We start from the raw sequence: 21,216 nt of genomic DNA, 5'->3' as shown, positions 1-21,216 counted from the left end.
AGTGCTTCTGATTTAGTCAGCCGCTTCTTTTCCAGCTCTAGATTGTAGTTTATTGCTACTTTTGCTCCCTCCATCTTCTCACCAGCCAATGTCTTGTCCTCACGCAGAGAGAGACCTGCATGAACGAAGATGACTCTGTAGATATTGAGAACGAGAACGGCCATCGGTTTGAGGAGTACGAGTGGTGCGGACAGAAGAGGATCCGGGCCACCACTCTCCTAGAAGGGGGATTCCGCGGTACGTACAACCTTATGTTATCCATGTATGGAGTGATAGTAGATCTACATGGGAGACATCAATAAGATTCCAGATATCTGCAGCACCACAAGTCCCAGAATGTTCACTGTGTAGTCAGAGAAATTTGCAGTGCAAAAAAAAACTGCAGCACCAACTTAGTTTGCCAAAGTAGCTTTAGGGTGTATTTACACATATTTGATGTGCAGGATTTGAAGCTGTGTTTAGTCAGTTGGTTTAATTGGACATCTGCAGCTTCAAATACTATGTGTGAATACACCCTTAGAAATGATTTCGCGGGAAAAAAAATTGTTTTGGTTTTAAGTGCGGCCTATTTCAAACATAATGACAAGTATTCCCTGTTATAAACCTTCCAATCCACCTTATCGGATGTAACAAGTGCATACAGTAATGTCATCAAACCGACCAAATACAGGTCCTGAACCATTAGATACCAAAAATTTGTAACAAGTTGCTCAACCACTGAACCAGCTGATGCCTACTCCTGGACCACCTCTAAATGCCTTCAATATAACAAACTAAAAAAAAATAAAAAGGCTCCTCCAGGCTTCACAATACTCAGGATTAATAATTTTTAAGCTAATTTGTCACAAAAAAATTTATTAAATAATTTACATTTATTTCTTTGAATACATATATAAAATCTTTCAATACCTAAAGTGCATTTGTACAATATAAAATGACGGGATAGGAAGAGAAGGGGGAAAAAATGCAACAAAGTTTCTATGCAGTCAGACAACTGTTACCTGTTTGTTCGTTAAGCCGAAAATAAATATATTAGGTCTTCGTACCAAGTCACTCGAATTGTGCTTTACAGTACACGGAACACTTGGCATTATGCTGAAATAAAGGCAGGATTTACCATTGAATTGTCACCTTTTTTGGTTAATATAAAGGTTTTTTTTTTGTTTTTTTTTAATTAGTGCTGCAGTTCTTCTGTTTAGGGCAGTGTTTCCCAACCAGGGTGCCTCCAGCTGTTAAAAAACTACAGCCAAAGTCTGTCCGAGCATGCTGAGAGTTGTAGTTTTGCAACAGGGGTATAAATAAGGTTGCGGAAATCCCGTCACCTTTCCAAAGCGCACACAGGAAAGGGACTTAGCCAAACTTTAGTTTTGTTGAACATGTCCAGGGGCTGTAAACTGCTGATTTGGTCTCTGGAGACTGGGACCCCATATTCATCACTGCGCAAATATCATCTGTAAACTTTTATAGGGCAGAGGATTGTGTCGGGGGTCCCCAGGATTAATGATGTATGATGGTTGGGGGTCCCCAGGATTAACGATGTATGATGGTTGGGGGGTCCCCAGGATTAATGATGATGTATGATAGTTGGGGGTCCCCAGGAGTAGTAATGTACCATTTGGCCCATCTAGTCTGCCCAATAATCTGAATCCTATCAATAGTTCCTGGCCCTATTTTATATGAAGGATAGCCTTATGCTTATCTCATGCATGTTTAAACTAGGGATCAACCGATATTGATTTTTTTAGGGCCGATACTGATCATCTTTGACCTTTCAGGCCGATAGCCGATCAGTTATACCGATATTCCAGTATAAGTTATCGGCTATTTCCCCCCGGCCCCACAGAAGCCGCTGCAGATCAATGATTTAAAGCGGGCACTTTAAATCAATGAACTGCAGCGGCTTTTGCAGGGCCAGAGACCGCCGCCCGCTTCTCTCCCCTGCCTGACCTGGGGTCCTCCCAACCACCACCGCTGCCCCATTGCTTCCCCCATCCCCAGTTTTATAATTACCTGTTCCCGGGGTCCGCGCTACTTCTGGCTCCGGCGGCGTCACTCATCATTGCACAGCGCACACCAATAGCTCAGGACGTCGCAGAAGCCAGAAGTAGCGCGGACCCCGGGAACAGCTAATTATAAAACCGGGGATGGGGGAGGGAGTGGGGCAGCGGCGGCAGCAGTTTCTGGCCAGGGAGGCGGGGCATTATTGGCAAGGTAATTGCCGATACCGATAATGCCCAAAAGCGTTAATATCGGCCGATAATATCGCCCAAACCGATAATCGGTCGATCGCTAGTTTAAACTCCTTCACTGTATTTGCAGCGACCACTTCTGCAGGAAGGCTATTCCATGCATCCAATAAATGGAGCTGACAAGACACACAACAGCAGCAGTCACACAGGGGATTAGGGGACCACCATTAACATGTTTTCCGGGGTTCCAGAGGTCAGAACCCCCGCCCCCCCCCCCCACCCCAATCCCGTGTATGGATATTGTTAGTAGACACCTCACCTTATATTGAGTTATTGTATGATGCATTTTTTCCCGCTTATTGTTTGGGTTCCCTTTCTCTGTAGACATTGAGACTTGTTTAGAAGAATCCAGGTAGGCAGATTTGTTTTGTTCCGTTCCCTAGAAGCCGCGCTGTGATGTGCGTTGCTCGTTGCTGGATTGGGAAGTTTTCGTACATCACATGCCGCCTTGATCTGTTGACGTTTTATTTGCAGAAATAAAGGTTTTGTGTCTGTCGGGGACATAACCTTTTTATTCTTCTTAGATGAATTGCCCAGCACCGCGAGGCTCCTCGCTGTAAACAATCCAGGCCTTGGGTCTCTGCAGCATATCGCACCTCACAGCCCCAAGCGCCACAATAGACGATGGTGTCCTGATTGATGAGCGGCGCGGCCTTTGAGTTAGGAGCTTTGTTTTGTTGTTTGTGCCGCAGAATGGATCTGAAACCGATAGTATCGCGCAGAAGCGTCTGTCATCTCTTAAACGGCTTAAGGCGGCCTGAAGAAGAATCCTGAGCCGCGTCTAACATGCAGATCAATGCGGAGAACACACAGAGGCCGGAGCAGTGGGGTGCGCGGGGGCTGTACAGCGGCCAGATGCACACATGAGCCCGGCTGTCATTATCAGTGAGGCCTCAGCTGACAACCAGGCTCTTTTGAACTTTTTTGTTGTTTTTTTTTGTTGTTTTTTTATAAACACTTGCAGCGTTTATGGCAAGGACTGTATGACTATGACGGCTGCCTTATGTAGTATTGGTTGCTTTATGTTAGAGACCGGCACCATATCACACACGCAGGCAGGGTCTGGGGCTGGGCCATCACTGAAATTGGAATGCGAAGTCAGTGTTTCCCAAACAGGCTTGCAAAACTACAATTTCCAATCTGCCCATACAGCCATTGGTCAGTGTGTCCCAACCTATGTGGTTGCAAAACTACAACTCCCAGCAGGCCCAGACAACCGAAGGTCAGTGTTTCCCAACCAGTGTGCCTCCAGCTGTTGCAAAACTACAACTCCCAGCATTCCCGGAAAACCGTTGCTCAGTGTTTCCCAACCAGTGTGCCTCCAGCTGTTGCAAGATTACAACTCCCAGCATGCTCGGAGTTGTAGTTTTGCAACAGCTGGAGGCACCCTGTTTGGAAAACAATGCATTATATCCATAGAGCTATCCCTAAATTGTCTGATGCCGGGTGTCTCATGTTGATTTCGTAGTTTGGCAACAGCTGGAGGCACCCTGGTTGGGAAACACTGACCAACAGTTGTCTGGTCATGCTGGGAGTTGTTTTGCAACAGCTGGAGGCACCCTGGTTGGGAATCGCTGTCCTAAGTAATAAAGGCCCTGCTTCAACATTAATGGGAGAGATGTGACATGGAGGGAGGGAGGATATGACATGGGGGGGTGTAGAAATGAAATCGGGAGATATCATATCTCTAAATGGCAATATTTACCTCTATAACCACAATCCCACATTTCCCCCAAACCGTGCACCCTTACTTTATACGTTGTTCGCTTTTTGCTTACTTTTATGACTCTGTATTCCGTGGCCTTGTTGCTTTACACTCGGTGCCGTGTACATAGGTTACAGGACCCTCATGCTAAGTCCTATGTGGTAGTTGTGGGGCGGAGGAGCAGATTGAGCAGTATGTCAGTCTATTGATCTCACGGCATCCTCCGGCCTCCGAGCGCAGGCAGCGGCAGCGTGCTTAATGTGATTGAAAGGCAGTTTAAATGGCGATGACCTTTTCAGGGGAAATTAGATTGCCTGCCAAGAGTGGTTAGAGGGAGTGATAACGCCGGCCTCAGGAACCGTCCAGTCAGATTGTGGGAGAGACTAGAATGTGACAGCAAGCGGGGTGTCTATCATAGGGTGGGTGATACTCTGGGGTGCCCCTCTATTCCTCCCTGTGTTTAGGGATCACTTATCCTCTAAAGGAGGAGGACATCGCGGCCCCGAGACGGCCAATCAGATGTCATCCCCGCGTGACCTTCCTGCTGCCGTCTTGTGCTGGTTCCAGGTTATGCCAGTAACGGGACACGAATCCTAATCCACCCTGACACTGGAAATGCACCTCCGGTTGCTCTCTTTATTGAGGAAGCGGTGTCAGAAGCGATCAGACGCAGGTTACTGTGAGACGGACGCTCTGCCCCCGGTCCTGTCACTCATCATCCGCCCCCCAGAGTGACCGCCGGCCAAACACCAATTTAGGGGAGTAAAAGTGGATCACGAAATTGTTTTCATTTGAGAAGAGCGCCAATGAATTTAATTCTGATTAAAGGGAGAAAAAACTTTCTCTTGTAATGGCGAGAGGCCGGGGCGATGCCGATCCTGGGCACTGGGACCGCTGCCATGTTAGGGGCATCCGGCCTTATCCCCAGACCGATCTGTGACTCTGGTGTTACGACCAGGGAGGTTTGGAGGCCTTTTTGGGATTCTGGACTGTCCACCGTTTAAACTCGGGTGATGTCTCTTGTTGCTCCACAACTTTATAAAGAGAACTCTTATTCCTTGCTCAGCTGCTGCAGAACTTCTTATAGACAAGATAGAGGCAGCTTCAGATGACTGATGTGAATTGCTCAGTTTATTAGGATGTGTTCACACACTGCAGAGACCATGTGGATGAAGCCAAATATATACACTAGTGAGGGGCGGCACATTTTGACAGTGTTGCTGACCAAGTTTACCCCTGTATTCAGCCTTGGCTTATTCTGTATGTGTCTGACATGGCATGTGTACACGCACCCTTACATATGCCGCAGCTGCTGCGGAACATGGCATGTGTACACGCACCCTTACATATGCCGCAGCTGCTGCAAAACATGGCATGTGTACACGCACCCTTACATATGCCGCAGCTGCTGCGGAACATGGCATGTGTACACTCACCCTTACATATGCCGCAGCTGCTGCAGAACATGGCATGTGTACACGCACCCTTACATATGCCGCAGCTGCTGCGGAACATGGCATGTGTACACGCACCCTTACATATGCCGCAGCTGCTGCAGAACCTCTGTCAGTCAGTGATCAATCAAAACGAGGTTCTGAAGCAGCTGGAGACCCTAGAACAGTTTATAATGCACACTACACCAGCCGATATAAGCTAGAGGTAGCCGTGGCATCGCAGTTTTCTGTAATTGTGGTTCAGCCGTCAGGATCTTCATTCTGATGATAGTTTCCTCCCTAACAATATATTTCTCTTCTGGGCCAATCAGCAGCCGCTCACGTGTATCGTCCTTTATCTGAGCTCGAGCCCAGAGGAGGAATATTATGGATTGTTTCTGTGATAAGTGGCTGATCAGTGGAGGTCCCAACCAAGGTACCTCCAGCTGTTTCAAAACTACAACTCCCAGCATGCCTGGACAGCCATCTGTTAGTTTCCCAACAGGTGTGCCTCCAGCTGTTGCAAAACTATAACTCTCAGCATGCCTGGACAGCGGTCCGGGCTTGCTGAGTTAGTTTTGCAACAGCTGAAGGCACCTTTGTTGAGAAACACTGCATTAGATCAGTTGGGTAGGTGATAAACTTAAGTTCTACAATAACCCCAATGGAAGGAGCCATTGGACGACCCCCATACCATGTGATCTCTGATGCCTGTATGTATGATGAGATGAGTACAGGACGTGTCGGTCGTCCTCGGTAGCCGTTAGCACAGCAATGGTTAATTTCTCAGCCGCTCCCCGGTAATCTCGCTGTCCTTGTTTTTGCTCATCTGTAAATGTGCCTGGCAGGTTGTTATCCTCCCATCTCGGGGCTGATTGGCCGCGCGGCTCTGTGACTTTTAATTAAAGAGCTGGAAATGTGTATAAAAGCTGCCAGCGGTGACGGGTCCGGAACACGAGCTGCGAGCGGAGAGAATTTCCCCGAGGACCGCCCGGAGTAATGGAGAGTATCTGCGGCCGGAGAGCCAAATGTTACCAGCCCCCCGAAAACCAGACGGGCAGCATCTCTAGAAGTAGAAGTGTATATGTATATATAATGGGGGAAAGAGAGTGAGAAACATCTATAAAGGTGGAAGAATATAAATCAATAGTGAGTGCAGCTCTGGGGTATAATACAGGATATAACTCAGGATCAGTAATGTAATGTATGTACACAGTGATCTCACCAGCAGAATAGTGAGTACAGCTCTGGGGTATAATACAGGATGTAAATCAGGATCAGTAATGTAATGTATATACACAGTGATCTCACCAGCAGAATAGTGAGTACAGCTCTGGGGTATAATACAGGATATAACTCAGGATCAGTACAGGATAAGTAATGTAATGTATGTACACAGTGATCTCACCAGCAGAATAGTGAGTACAGCTCTGGAGTATAATACAGGATATAACTCAGGATCAGTACAGGATAAGTAATATAATGTATGTACACAGTGACCTCACCAGCAGAATAGTGAGTGCAGTTCTGGGGTATAATACAGGATATAACTCAGGATCAGTACAGGATAAGTAATGTAATGTATGTACACAGTGACCTCACCAGCAGAATAGTGAGTACAGCTCTGGAGTATAATACAGGATGTAAATCAGGATCAGTACAGGATAAGTAATGTAATGTATGTACACAGTGATCTCACCAGCAGAATAGTGAGTACAGCTCTGGAGTATAATACAGGATATAACTCAGGATCAGTACAGTATAAGTAATGTAATGTATGTACACAGTGACCTCACCAGCAGAATAGTGAGTACAGCTCTGGAGTATAATACAGGATATAACTCAGGATCAGTAATGTATGTACACAGTGACTTCACCAGCAGAATAGTGAGTGCAGCTCTGGGGTATAATACAGGATATAACTCAGGATCAGTACAGGATAAGTAATGTAATGTATGTACACAGTGATCTCACCAGCAGAATAGTGAGTACAGCTCTGGAGTATAATACAGGATATAACTCAGGATCAGTACAGGATAAGTAATGTAATGTATGTACACAGTGACCCCACCAGCAGAATAGTGAGTACAGCTCTGGAGTATAATACAGGATATAACTCAGGATCAGTACAGGATAAGTAATGTAATGTATGTACACAGTGACCCCACCAGCAGAATAGTGAGTACAGCTCTGGAGTATAATACAGGATATAACTCAGGATCAGTACAGGATAAGTAATGTAATGTATGTACACAGTGACCTCACCAGCAGAATAGTGAGTACAGCTCTGGGGTATAATGTATGTACACAGTGATTTCACCAGCAGAATAGTGAGTACAGCTCTGGAGTATAATGTATGTACACAGTGATTTCACCAGCAGAATAGTGAGTACAGCTCTGGGGTATAATGTATGTACACAGTGATTTCACCAGCAGAATAGTGAGTACAGCTCTGGAGTATAATGTATGTACACAGTGATTTCACCAGCAGAATAGTGAGTACAGCTCTGGGGTATAATGTATGTACACAGTGATTTCACCAGCAGAATAGTGAGTACAGCTCTGGGGTATAATGTATGTACACAGTGATTTCACCAGCAGAATAGTGAGTACAGCTCTGGGGTATAATGTATGTACACAGTGATTTCACCAGCAGAATAGTGAGTACAGCTCTGGAGTATAATGTATGTACACAGTGATTTCACCAGCAGAATAGTGAGTACAGCTCTGGGGTATAATGTATGTACACAGTGATTTCACCAGCAGAATAGTGAGTACAGCTCTGGAGTATAATGTATGTACACAGTGATTTCACCAGCAGAATAGTGAGTACAGCTCTGGGGTATAATGTATGTACACAGTGATTTCACCAGCAGAATAGTGAGTACAGCTCTGGGGTATAATGTATGTACACAGTGATTTCACCAGCAGAATAGTGAGTACAGCTCTGGAGTATAATACCGGATATAACTCAGGATCAGTACAGGATAAGTAATGTAATGTATGTACACAGTGACCTCACCAGCAGAATAGTGAGTACAGCTCTGGAGTATAATACAGGATATAACTCAGGATCAGTACAGGATAAGTAATGTAATGTATGTACACAGTGACCTCACCAGCAGAATAGTGAGTACAGCTCTGGGGTATAATGTATGTACACAGTGATTTCACCAGCAGAATAGTGAGTACAGCTCTGGGGTATAATGTATGTACACAGTGATTTCACCAGCAGAATAGTGAGTACAGCTCTGGGGTATAATGTATGTACACAGTGATTTCACCAGCAGAATAGTGAGTACAGCTCTGGGGTATAATGTATGTACACAGTGATTTCACCAGCAGAATAGTGAGTACAGCTCTGGGGTATAATGTATGTACACAGTGATTCTGCAGTGTAACTATTGTAATATGTCGTTTTCGGTGTAGACTGTGATATTGTGTCCAGATGTTTTGTGAACCATCTTGGTTCTGTCTTGTGTCTAGACATCTGCTGGGATCTGACCTCTTCTTCCTATTTGGTGTCTGGAGCAGCTTCTGATTCCACCATAGGTCGGGGTAACAGCGCCCCCCAGAGTTCACGTGTATCACAGAAGTTTTCTGATCCCTCCTAATAGAGTATCAGGGCTCCGGGGCCGGTGCCAGCCGCTGGCAGTGTTTCCTGGTATTGGAGGAATTGCTCGGTCACGAGTGAACAGCCGAGGAGAAGCCGTCGGATTATTTCTTGTGTTCGGCGCGGTGTTTTACAGCCGGGGCTGCAGGTGTGGAGTCGACGCACATGGCTCGCTGCCAGCGCCGCTTTTGAATCAATATGCTGATTAATTGATTAAATTAACAGGGAGTTTCATTCTGCCGGCGCGGCCATAAAACATCCAGTTTGGGGTTAAGAAGACGCAGATTTTTTTCCCCCTTTAATGAATTTTAGGTTTTCAACACTTGTGTATTTTCACTTCTCTCTTCGCCCTTAATGAGTTACAGGGGCGGCTGCGCGCTGTGGGGTTTGGGGACCGTGTGGATGACTTCCAGCTGTGCCGTACGCAGCGGCGTTGAGTCCTCAGGTGCGACGGCGTTTCCCCTTCTGCTTTAGATTTTGGATTTGATTACCCGAGCTGCTAAACTTCTCTGATCCCCGTCCTGTCAGCGCTACTTACCCCTCGAAGATGTGACCGCACGGTTGCCGCTCCCTCCGGTCTGTGAAGATTTCTCACTAATTTACTTACTATAGGACCCACCGCACGCACAAGACTGGGGAAACTCTAGAGCAGTGGTCTCAAACTGTAGCCCTCCAGATGTTTCAAAACTTCAACTCCCAGCATGCCCAGACAGTCAATCCAGATAATGCATAACTACAACTCCCACCATTCCCACACAGCCAAAGGCCAATGTTTCCCAACCAGGGTGCCTACAGCTGTTGCTTAACTACAACTCCCAGCATACCCAGACAGCCTACGGCCAGTGTTTCCCAACCAGTGCACCTCCAGCTGCTGAAAAACTACAAATCCCAGCATGCCCGGACACCCTATAGCCAGTGTTTCCCAACCAGTGCACCTCCAGCTGCTGAAAAACTACAAATCCCAGCCTGCCCGGACAGCCTTCGGCTGTCCGGGCAAGCTGGGATTTGTAGTTTTTCAGCAGCTGGAGGTGCACTGGTTGGGAAATACTGGCCGTAGGCTGTCTGGGCATGCTGGGATTTGTAGTTTTGCATCAGCTGGAGGCACCCTGTTTTGTAAACACCATTTTAGCACTTGCAGTAACTATCATGGTCTGTTTTCGGGGAGGTTTCAGTTCTCGGAGCTCCTTAACAGAAGCGTAAGTTGATTTTCGGGCGAGTGGCGGTGTGAGGTGCGCGGGGGTAAGTGATGTTGATGGGCGCGCGGTGATTGATCGGAGGAGTTTGTCTCCTGACTGTCAGGAGGTTTATAGAGGTGTCAGTCACCGCAGCTGCTGAAATTGCCTGAACCGGCGAGCGCTCAGACGAGGAGACAGGCCCCAACTTTTGTTGTTGTGTTTGTGTGGACCCGGAGCCCTCGGCTCAATCTTTATTATCCATTGCTCTTCGCGGCCGGCGGAGTCTGGATTCATTTATTTACTGTGTTACTCTCCCACAAAATAAACTCTATCAGATCTCCCCCATCCCCTCGCTTTTAATCTCTGTGGATTAATTGGCGCCGACGTTATATTCTCACCCTTCTTCCTCCATCTAAGGTCACAGCAAATTACTGATCCCCCGTTCTTTTGTCGGAACTCTGACTTCCACGGCAGAAGTTACACATTATCAACTTTGTTTAGCAGTATCCCATTGAAATCAAATGGAGACTGCTGCAGGCGTATTCTGGGTGGAATTTCGGTAGTGTGAACAGGGCCTGAGTGAACGTGTCCTGTTTAGCGGTGTTGATCGGGTCCATGTGGAGTGTTCTCCGTTTACTATTTATTCCGCGGCCTTCACGTGTTATAAGTTTTCTGAGATGTCGTCTGGCTCAGACCTAATTAGCCGATGTTCCTGGTTCTCTGTTCTTGGCGCAGATCTCCCCGTATATTGGCGGTTCAGCGCCCGTGTGATGTGACGGCCGTTACGTGCGCTTCCTGACTCGCAGACAATCACTTCGCCCAATTATACACGTGTGAGTCTTGTAAGACGTTGGGATCTTTGATCGGCGTTCCTCTCTGACCTTTGGATTCTCCTGTTGCGGTGACCGTTCTGATCATCCCGTACACATGTATCCCTCGTGTTACAAGGCTGATTGTGGAGTATTACAAAGGTCACGCTGTTTCCCCCGCTCCTCACACTCTCCTCTATCTGGCAACAGAAGTGACGGGGTGGGCGATGCGCAGTGTCAACAAGACCCGTTACAGACGCGGCCTCCAATCCATATATATAATTTTTGTCTATTTTTCGTAACTGCTCAGAAATACAAGCTAGCTTTGGCCACCGACTCGGAGTCAAGCGGTTTCAGACGTCAAATATTTGAACAGCTGCTGTACATTTTCACTGGCGCGCGCACAGAGGCGACAGCAGGAAATCGGGGGTCAACCTCCGCAGGGACGCGGCTTAGAACTGTCACCAAATGTGTAACACTGGCAGGGTAAGGCCGCCCGCTGCACCTTGGCTTCCAGGAACAGTTGTCGGGCAGCACCTGCGACTTGTGCGTCACTTTATGAGCCCATTAATCACAGTTATGATCGTTCACAAATTAATTTAGTGGTGAACGCCGTCGCGGTGGATCCTTTCATCCGCCGTTCTGTGTGTACATATTCCAGCTGCCTGGTTGGTAGGGGCCCCGGGTCACGTGCTGTGGGGTTCAGGTATTACTTAATGTATAGTGCTGGGCTATGGATCCCACCACCTTGTGGGTCTGTGGTTCTGAGTGCAATCGCTTTGGAATAGTGTGTGTGTGTGTGTGTGTGTGTGTGTGTATATATATGTATATGTATGTATGTGTGTATATATATATATATATATATATATATATATATATATATATATAAATAATTCATTATATGGAGAACACTAGGCAGTATATATAGTCATGGCATAAATGTTGACACCGCTGAAATTCTATAAAATGAAGTATTTCTCACAGGAAAGAATTGCAGTAACACAGGTTTTGCTATACACATGTTTATTCCCTTTGTGTGTATTGGAACTAAACCAAAAAAGGAGGAAAAAAAGCAAATTGGACATAATGTCACCAAACTCCAATAATGGTCTGGACAAAATTATTGGCACCCTTATCTTAATGTTTGGTTGCACACCCTTTGGAAAAAATAAGTGAAATCAGTGGCTTCCTATAAGCATCAATAAGCTTCTTACACCTCTCAGCCGGAATGTTGGACCACTCTTCCTATAACCATCAATAAGCTTCTTACACCTCTCAGCCGGAATGTTGGACCACTCTTCCTATAACCATCAATAAGCTTCTTACACCTCTCAGCCGGAATGTTGGACCACTCTTCCTATAACCATTAATAAGCTTCTTACACCTCTCAGCCGGAATGTTGGACCACTCTTCCTATAACCATCAATAAGCTTCTTACACCTCTCAGCCGGAATGTTGGACCACTCTTCCTTTACAAACTGCTCCAGGTCTCTTATTGGAAGGCGCCTTTTCCCGACAATAATTATAAGATCTCTCCACAGGTGATCAATGGGATTTAGATCTGGACTCATTGCTGACACTTCAGAACTCTCCAGTGCTTTGTTCCCATCCATTTCTGGGGCTTTTTGATGTATGTTTGGGATCATTGTCCTGCTGGAAGACCCAAGATCTCGGACACAAACGCAGCAAACCCTAGCATTGTCCAGTATTAGGAGGAACCCAGGGCCAACCGCACCAGCATATGGTCTTATAAGGGGTCTGAGGATCTCATCTCTGTACCTAATGGCAGTCAGGCTACCTCTGGCAAGAAATGCCACCCCACACGAATACCGACCCACCGCCAAACCGGTCATGCTGGAGGATGTTGCATGTTGTTTCCTCCCCAACAAGGATGAGAAAGGAAAAACCGGGCAACGCCGGGTCCTCAGCTAGTAAAGTAATAAACAATAAACTTAATCATGTGGTACCGCTGTGTGAGTAAATGTCAGAACTATAAAAATATATAAGGTTAGCTAAACCGATGGCATACACGTAAAAAAAATACCAGTCCAAAATTGCGCATTTTTGGTCACTTCATATACTATTAAAAAAATATATAAAAAGCAATCAAAAGGTCCCATCAAAATAAAAATAGTGCTGATAAAAACTGCAGATCACGGCGCAAAAAATGAGCCCTCGTATAGCCGCGTATACGGAAAAATAAAAATAGGGGTCAGAAAATGACAATTTTAAAGGGTAGCTCCCACCATCCTATTGGTGACAGTGCCCATTTAAACATACAAATTTTGGTGCATGTAGTTCCAATTTTTTAGTTTTTTTTTAAGTAGTAAAATAAAATAAACCCTACATTAATTGGGTATCCTCGTAACCATATGGACCAACAGAATAAAAATGGTGTCATGTTAACCAAAAAGTTCACTGCGTGGAAACGGAAGCCCCCAAAAGTTACAAAATAATGTGGGGTTTTTGTTTTTCACACCACAAATTGTTTTTTTGTTTTTCTGCAGATTTTGTCATAAAATGACTGATGTCATTACAAAGTACAATTGGTGTAGTAAAAAACAAGCCCTTATATGGGTCTGTGGGTGCAAAATTGAATGTTATGATTTTTAGAAGGGGAGGAGGAAAAAACTAAAGTGCAAAAAACAAACATTGGGCTGGTCCTTAACCCCTTAAGGACGCAGGACGTAAATGTACGTCCTGGTGAGATGGTACTTAACGCACCAGGACGTACATTTACGTCCTAAGCATAACCGCGGGCATCGGAGCGATGCCCGTGTCATGCGCGGCTGATCCCGGCTGCTAATCGCAGCCAGGGACCCGCCGGCAATGGCCGACGCCCGCGATCTCGCGGGCGTCCGCCATTAACCCCTCAGGTGCCGGGATCAATACAGATCCCGGCATCTGCGGCGGTTCGCGATTTAAATGAACGATCGGATCGCCCGCAGCGCTGCTGCGGGGATCCGATCATTCATAACGCCGCACGGAGGTCCCCTCACCTTCCTCCGTGCGGCTCCCGGCGTCTCCTGCTCTGGTCTGTGATCGAGCAGACCAGAGCAGGAGATGACCGATAATACTGATCTGTTCTATGTCCTATGCATAGAACAGATCAGTATTAGCAATCATGGTATTGCTATGAATAGTCCCCTTCAAGTGTAAAAAAAAATTTTAAAAAAATGTAAAAGTAAAAAAAAAGTGAAAAATCCCCTCCCCCAATAAAAAAGTAAAACGTCCGTTTTTTCCTATTTTACCCCCAAAAAGTGTAAAAAACATTTTTTATAGACATATTTGGTATCGCCGCGTGCGTAAATGTCCGAACTATTAAAATAAAATATTAATGATCCCGTACGGTGAACGGCGTGAACGAAAAAAAAATTTAAAAAGTCCAAAATTTCTACTTTTTTAATACATTTTATTAAAAAAAAATTATAAAAAATGTATTAAAAGTTTTTTATATGCAAATGTGGTATCAAAAAAAAGTACAGATGATGGCACAAAAAATGAGCCCCCATACCGCCACTTATACGGAAAAATAAAAAAGTAAGAGGTCATCAAAATAAAGGGATTATAAACGTACTAATTTGGTTAAAAAGTTTGTGATTTTTTTTAAGCGCAACAATAATATAAAAGTATATAATAATGGGTATCATTTTAATCGTATTGACCCTCAGAACAAAGAACATACGTCACTTTTACCATAAATTGTACGGCGTGAAAACAAAACCTTCCAAAATTAGCAAAGTTGCGTTTTTCGTTTTAATTTCCCCACAAAAATAGTGTTTTTTGGTTGCGCCATACATTTTATGATATGAGTTATGTCATTACAAAGGACAACTGGTCGCGCAAAAAACAAGCCCTCATACTAGTCTGTGGATGAAAATATAAAAGAGTTATGATTTTTAGAAGGCGAGGAGGAAAAAATGAAAACGTAAAAATTAAATTGTCTGAGTCCTTAAGGCCAAAATGGGCTGAGTCCTTAAGGGGTTAAGCTATGTACACACGGCGGAATTCCGCAGGAATATTCCGCTCAGAGATTCCGCTGCTGCAGAGACCTATTGTTGTCAGTGAGGTTCTTCTGCGCAATGCTTTGCTTTCTGAGACGGCGCATTTCCGAGCGGTCTTAACACCCATCAGAATATTCAATTGTGCGGAATATCCATCCTTGTTTTCCATGCGAACATTCTGCACGTTTCCAGACCTGTGAACAAGGCCTTACACCAAAGTTATAGGAAATCTGTCCGCAGTATCAGCCACACTAAAGCTGTCACACTGGCTTGTAGTGCGGGTGATGCTGATCAAAACGATACTCACGGCGTTAAGATTCACCCAGCTGTTCCGCCACAATTCTCCATTTTCTTTTTATGCAAATGAGAACCTTGGGGCATGGGCGGAGCTCTGAACCGAGCTAGGGGCATGCTGACATCCTCTTTGCTGGGCGGGTGCTCCGCCCAGCTCATCAATATTCATAACCCCCCTCTCTGCTCTTGCGCCCCGTGTTAGTCTACATCGCATGCTCTGTACACTAACACGGGGCACAAGAGCAGGGAGGGTTATGAATATTGATGAGCTGGGCGGAGCACCCATCTTGCGACGATGACTTCAACATGCCCCTAGCTCTGTTCGGAGCTCCGCCCATGCCCCAAGGAAAATTGCGGCGGAACGTCTGGACGCCACGAGTATCGTTTTGATCAGCATCACCCACACTACAAGCCAGTGTGACGGCTTTAGTGCGGCTGATACTGCGGACAGATTTACTTTAAGGAGAAATAACTCTACAATGATCACCATGTTGGATATGACAATTGCTAAATGTTTTTTCCCCAGGATCTGGATTTATAATGTGCAGCAGCAAAGAAACGCACGACAGCGACGCCGATCTGGACGTGGATGGAGACGACACCCTAGAATACGGCAAAGCACAGTATCCTTTTATAGGGGTGATGTGCAAATAACCCCCCGCCAACCCTCCAACACCCCCCCCCCCCGCTCCTCTGGTTACATTGTGGTTCTCTCATTGTCTTATCATTGAGACGTTCATCTCTGTCATGTGATCGGCGCCTGCGCTCTCCATAGTCGTGTTTTCCTTGACAGTCCGTCCTGTAGGTACACAGAAGCCGACGTTATCCCATGTACTGGCGAGGAACCCGGAGAAGCCAAGGAAAGGGAGGCGCTCCGGGGAGCAGTGCTAAAGTGAGAGCCCTTTCTCTTATTCACTTATCTGGTCTTTTGGCTGGGGGAACTCTACATCTATTTAATCTATTGGCTGTTTTTACCTCTTCATGATATATTAATAGACGTGTTTTATGTTCTTTTTCCTTTGATAGCGGGGGAACACCCAGCACCAGGATAACAACAGAGTTCTCCAAATGGGGCAACGATGGTGAGTGTAGAATCCTCCCCTTTATATAAAACTATAGAGAAGGGTCCCTCCTTAGTATTTGTCTCCAGAGCGTGTGAAGTGGATCCCCACTCGTGTGCTTGTCTCTAAGGATGTCCAGTTAATCTTAGGTTTAACTTTTATTGCAGAAATGCCATCAACGAGTAATGGGGATAGCAGTAAACAGGATGCAATGCAGAAGACGTGTAAAAACAGCGACATCGAAAAGTGAGTAGTAACACCACTGATGTTAGGGAATTAAAACAAAATGCTTGACGTGCCATCTGCTCACATCAATTCTGCATAAATCTGCCAAATCAGCTCCTTCCCGGGAAGACCCGGCCACCGGCTCTCCTCCTTCCCCGGAGGCATGACCCGGCCACCGGCTCTCCTCCTTCCCCGGAGGCAGGACCCGGCCACCGGCTGTCCTCCTTCCCCGGAGGCAGGACCCGGCCACCGGCTCTCCTCCTTCCCCGGAGGCAGGACCCGGCCACCGGCTCTCCTCCTTCCCCGGAGGCAGGACCCGGCCACCGGCTCTCCTCCTTCCCCGGAGGCAGGACCCGGCCACCGGCTCTCCTCCTTCCCCGGAGGCAGGACCCGGCCACCGGCTCTCCTCCTTCCCCGGAGGCAGGACCCGGCCACCGGCTCTCCTCCTTCCCCGGAGGGAGGACCCGGCCACCGGCTCTCCTCCTTCCCCGGAGGCAGGACCCGGCCACCGGCTCTCCTCTTTACCTGGAGCTAGATTCAGACCGCGACATAGTGCTATATTAGTGGCATTGCACAGATGCATACTACTGATAAGCATCCACTCACACCTACTATGTAAGGGAGTAGCTAAGAAGTCATTATTTCCCAACCAGGGTGCCCTCCAGCTGTTGCAAAACTACAACTCCCAGCCTTCGGCTGTCCGGGCATACTGGAAGTTGTAGTTTTGCAACAGATGGAGGCACACTGGTTAGGAAACACTTTTCTAAGTAAATTGCACACAAATAAGGCTTCTTTAGGGCGCCAGTTACATGTAGTGCACCATTCTGGTTACAGCCTATATAATTCTATAACCCATACAGCTCAGCCCCTTCTAAAGGCACAAACACTCCTGCTTTCAGCTCTCGCCAGGACACCCCCTCCTTATGTCTTATTCGGGTATATAGGTGTCACAGAGATAGTGAGCTGCCGCCCCTGTTATCTATACGTGTCCAGAAACCAATGTGAAGCCTTTGTACAATCTTATTATCCAGTCATGTGCTCTGAATCATAAGTTCTGCCATATTCCCATAACTCCCATAATCCGGCTCTCACCCTGTGGGGTCCGTAGTGTGAGATAAGCGGATGTCACCTCCAGAGAAGACGCTGCTCCCTCCAGTTTAGAATTGATATCCAGTGACTGGTGCGGCGCCCCCATCCATCACTCTTGTCCCGGCAGCGTGTTCTAGTCATCCGTCCTCCGTCCCGGGAGAGACTCTTATTACTATCCTTGGAAGACTGGATTTTCCTGTAATAAATAGTCCCGTCCTGGTTGTTTCTGCCGGGCCGGACACATTGCCCCCAGGTGTATCTGTGCAGTGTGTCAGTGAAATGAATTGATCACAAAGCGGCAGCCTGATGTGTATTCAAAAGGAAAGCGTGCGAGGGAGGGGACGTGCACCATCTGCTCACTAACTACTCCGCCGCTGAGCCGTGATATATGGCGACCCGGCCCGGCAGGCTAAATTGATTCATCTCCAGTTTCTGTTTCTTAATCTGGAGCTAAATTGGTTTCATTTTTCTTGTTTGGCGCGGAGGGCGGCGGAGGCATTGAGCTCTTTAGGTTGGGCCCTGAGCAGCTTCATTTTTCATAACTTTCACTTAGTTTTTTTCCCTTATATATTTATTTATTTTTTGTAACCTGCACCGTTATTGATCGTTTTTGTGTTTAGCCTCCTGATTTACATTTACCAAAACAAATGCATGGGGTATGCCGAGCTCCATCACCGGTGTCACCGCGCCTTCTCCCCTCTTGAATGATCGCCTTGTTGTGAAAATCCACTCCCAGTCATTACGCATCTTACACGTCCGTCATGACCGGAGCCGCTCGGAGCTAATGAGCCGAATTAGGTGCCGCACCTGGTCAGCATTGATCCTTATATGCAAACCTCTCCAGTAATTTTATAAGTTAGTGCTCAGATGCCGGGGATTGTGTCCAGGACAGGGGCCTCCAGCTGCTGCAAAACTCTCAGCATGCCCTGACAGTCGTAGGCTCTTTAGCTGTTCCAAAACTACAACTCCCAGCATGCCCGGACAGCAGCAGGCTCAGCAAAGTTACAGCTACCTGTATACCCTGACAGCCCCAGGCTCTCGAGCTGTTAAAGAACTACAACTCCCAGTGGCATCTTAGGTCAGATTGTCAATGTGCGATTCTCCCAGTTTTATTTCTTTTTTGCTACCAGACGAGATTGCAGACCTCAGGGAGTGTCGCGGGGCGGCTCGCCCACCGGGTCACCTCCCATTTGTTTTCCTCACTTTTGTGTTGTCATAAATTCATTCCAGCCGGTCGCGGTCGATCACTTTATCTCAGTCAGGGCAGGGAACGGCTCTTCCCGCCATGATATATGACACGAAATGTCTCCGCCGGCCTCCCAATGAATCACTCCAGCTGTTTGGTGTCAGTGTTTAAGCAAACAGGACAACGGCGGCGAGCGCTATAGGAAGAGACATGACGTACCAATGTTTATTTAATAATTCTCTAATATTTCCAGCACTGGTGCGCGAGGACCTCCAGAAGTGAGGAGGGAGGGTGCGGAGGACGGTGGGTGGAACAGGAGACTCTAATCTGCTGGGGTGGGTCATCCATCACCGCGACAAGATCATTAATCAGGTGGAAGGAAAAGAGGGAAGCGCCGGGAGAGGGGCCGCATGGAATAAAGCCACCGAGGGAGGGGGGCGCACAAAATATCATTGTCTCCAGTGAGACCCCAGAACTTCTGTCGTCTCCATAACTTCTTCCCTCGCTCCTTGGTTCTACAGTGAGTGCATGAGATGACGCTCAGAAATTCTCACTTACAATAGTTTTTATATTGACTTTTAAACAAAATACAAGACAAATGCAAGGAGAGTTATGAGACACAAGTTTGGAAATAAATAACAATATTACTGAAAGTGTCAAAAGAAAATAAAGTGTTTTTATTTAAAAGTTGCAAGTAGGTCCCATGTAACTATAGTCTGTACCTGTTCTCCTCTATGTGATGTACTGATATAGTCTGTTCCTGTTCTCCTCTGTGTGATGTACTGATATAGTCTGTTCCTGTTCTCCTCTGTGTGATGTACTGATATAGTCTGTACCTGTTCTCCTCTATGTGATGTACTGATATAGTCTGTTCCTGTTCTCCTCTGTGATGTACTGATATAGTCTGTTCCTGTTCTCCTCTGTGTGATGTACTGATATAGTCTGTTCCTGTTCTCCTCTGTGTGATGTACTGATATAGTCTGTTCCTGTTCTCCTCTGTGATGTACTGATATAGTCTGTACCTGTTCTCCTCTGTGATGTACTGATATAGTCTGTTCCTGTTCTCCTCTATGTGATGTACTGATAGTCTGTTCCTGTTCTCCTCTATGTGATTTACTGATATAGTCTGTTCCTGTTCTCCTATGTGATGTACTGATATAGTCTGTTCCTGTTCTCCTATGTGATGTACTGATATAGTCTGTTCCTGTTCTCCTCTGTGATGTACTGATATAGTCTGTACCTGTTCTCCTCTATGTGATGTACTGATATAGTCTGTTCCTGTTCTCCTATGTGATGTACTGATATAGTCTGTACCTGTTCTCCTCTGTGATGTATAGTCTGTACCTGTTCTCCTCTGTGATGTACTGATATAGTCTGTTCCTGTTCTCCTGTATGTGATGTACTGATATAGTCTGTTTCTGTTCTCCTCTGTGATGTACTGATATAGTCTGTTCCTGTTCTCCTCTGTGATGTACTGATATAGTCTGTTCCTGTTATCCTCTATGTGATGTACTGATATAGTCTGTACCTGTTCTCCTCTATGTGATGTACTGATATAGTCTGTTCCTGTTCTCCTCTGTGATGTACTGATATAGTCTGTTCCTGTTCTCCTCTGTGATGTACTGATATAGTCTGTTCCTGTTATCCTCTATGTGATGTACTGATATAGTCTGTACCTGTTCTCCTCTATGTGATGTACTGATATAGTCTGTTCCTGTTCTCCTCTGTGATGTACTGATATAGTCTGTTCCTGTTCTCCTCTGTGATGTACTGATATAGTCTGTTCCTGTTATCCTCTATGTGATGTACTGATATAGTCTGTACCTGTTCTCCTCTATGTGATGTACTGATATAGTCTGTTCCTGTTCTCCTCTGTGATGTACTGATATAGTCTGTTCCTGTTCTCCTCTGTGATGTACTGATATAGTCTGTTCCTGTTATCCTCTATGTGATGTACTGATATAGTCTGTACCTGTTCTCCTCTGTGATGTACTGATATAGTCTGTTCCTGTTCTCCTCTATGTGATGTACTGATAGAGGAGAACAGGTACAGACTATATCAGTACATCACATAGAGGAGAACAGGAACAGACTATATCAGTACATCACAGAGGAGAACAGGTACAGACTATATCAGTACATCACATAGAGGATAACAGGAACAGACTATATCAGTACATCACAGAGGAGAACAGGAACAGACTATATCAGTACATCACAGAGAACAGGAACAGACTATATCAGTACATCACATAGAGGAGAACAGGTACAGACTATATCAGTACATCACATAGAGGATAACAGGAACAGACTATATCAGTACATCACAGAGGAGAACAGGAACAGACTATATCAGTACATCACAGAGGAGAA

General features: G+C 46.1%; 1 protein-coding gene across 5 annotated transcripts in view; it reads left to right on the top strand.

Moving 5' to 3' along the window:
- Positions 1 to 21,216, top strand: part of RNF220 (ring finger protein 220) — a 255,224-nt gene that overhangs the window by 216,870 nt on the left and 17,138 nt on the right. For 3 of the 5 annotated variants that reach the window (XM_056533144.1, XM_056533141.1, XM_056533146.1), the window contains exons 8-12: positions 108 to 237; positions 15,809 to 15,905; positions 16,085 to 16,174; positions 16,309 to 16,364; positions 16,511 to 16,589. In XM_056533144.1, the coding sequence (XP_056389119.1) occupies positions 108 to 237; positions 15,809 to 15,905; positions 16,085 to 16,174; positions 16,309 to 16,364; positions 16,511 to 16,589 (452 nt within the window). The remainder of the gene's footprint in view (positions 1 to 107; positions 238 to 15,808; positions 15,906 to 16,084; positions 16,175 to 16,308; positions 16,365 to 16,510; positions 16,590 to 21,216) is intronic. The other 2 variants (XM_056533145.1, XM_056533143.1) reach the window with 1 other exon arrangement.

Source organism: Hyla sarda, chromosome 7 (genome assembly GCF_029499605.1).
Source record: "Hyla sarda isolate aHylSar1 chromosome 7, aHylSar1.hap1, whole genome shotgun sequence".
NCBI classification, from domain to species: Eukaryota; Metazoa; Chordata; class Amphibia; order Anura; family Hylidae; genus Hyla; species Hyla sarda.
Note: the sequence above shows the minus strand (reverse complement) of the source record. Positions and strands in the feature narration are given on the sequence as shown.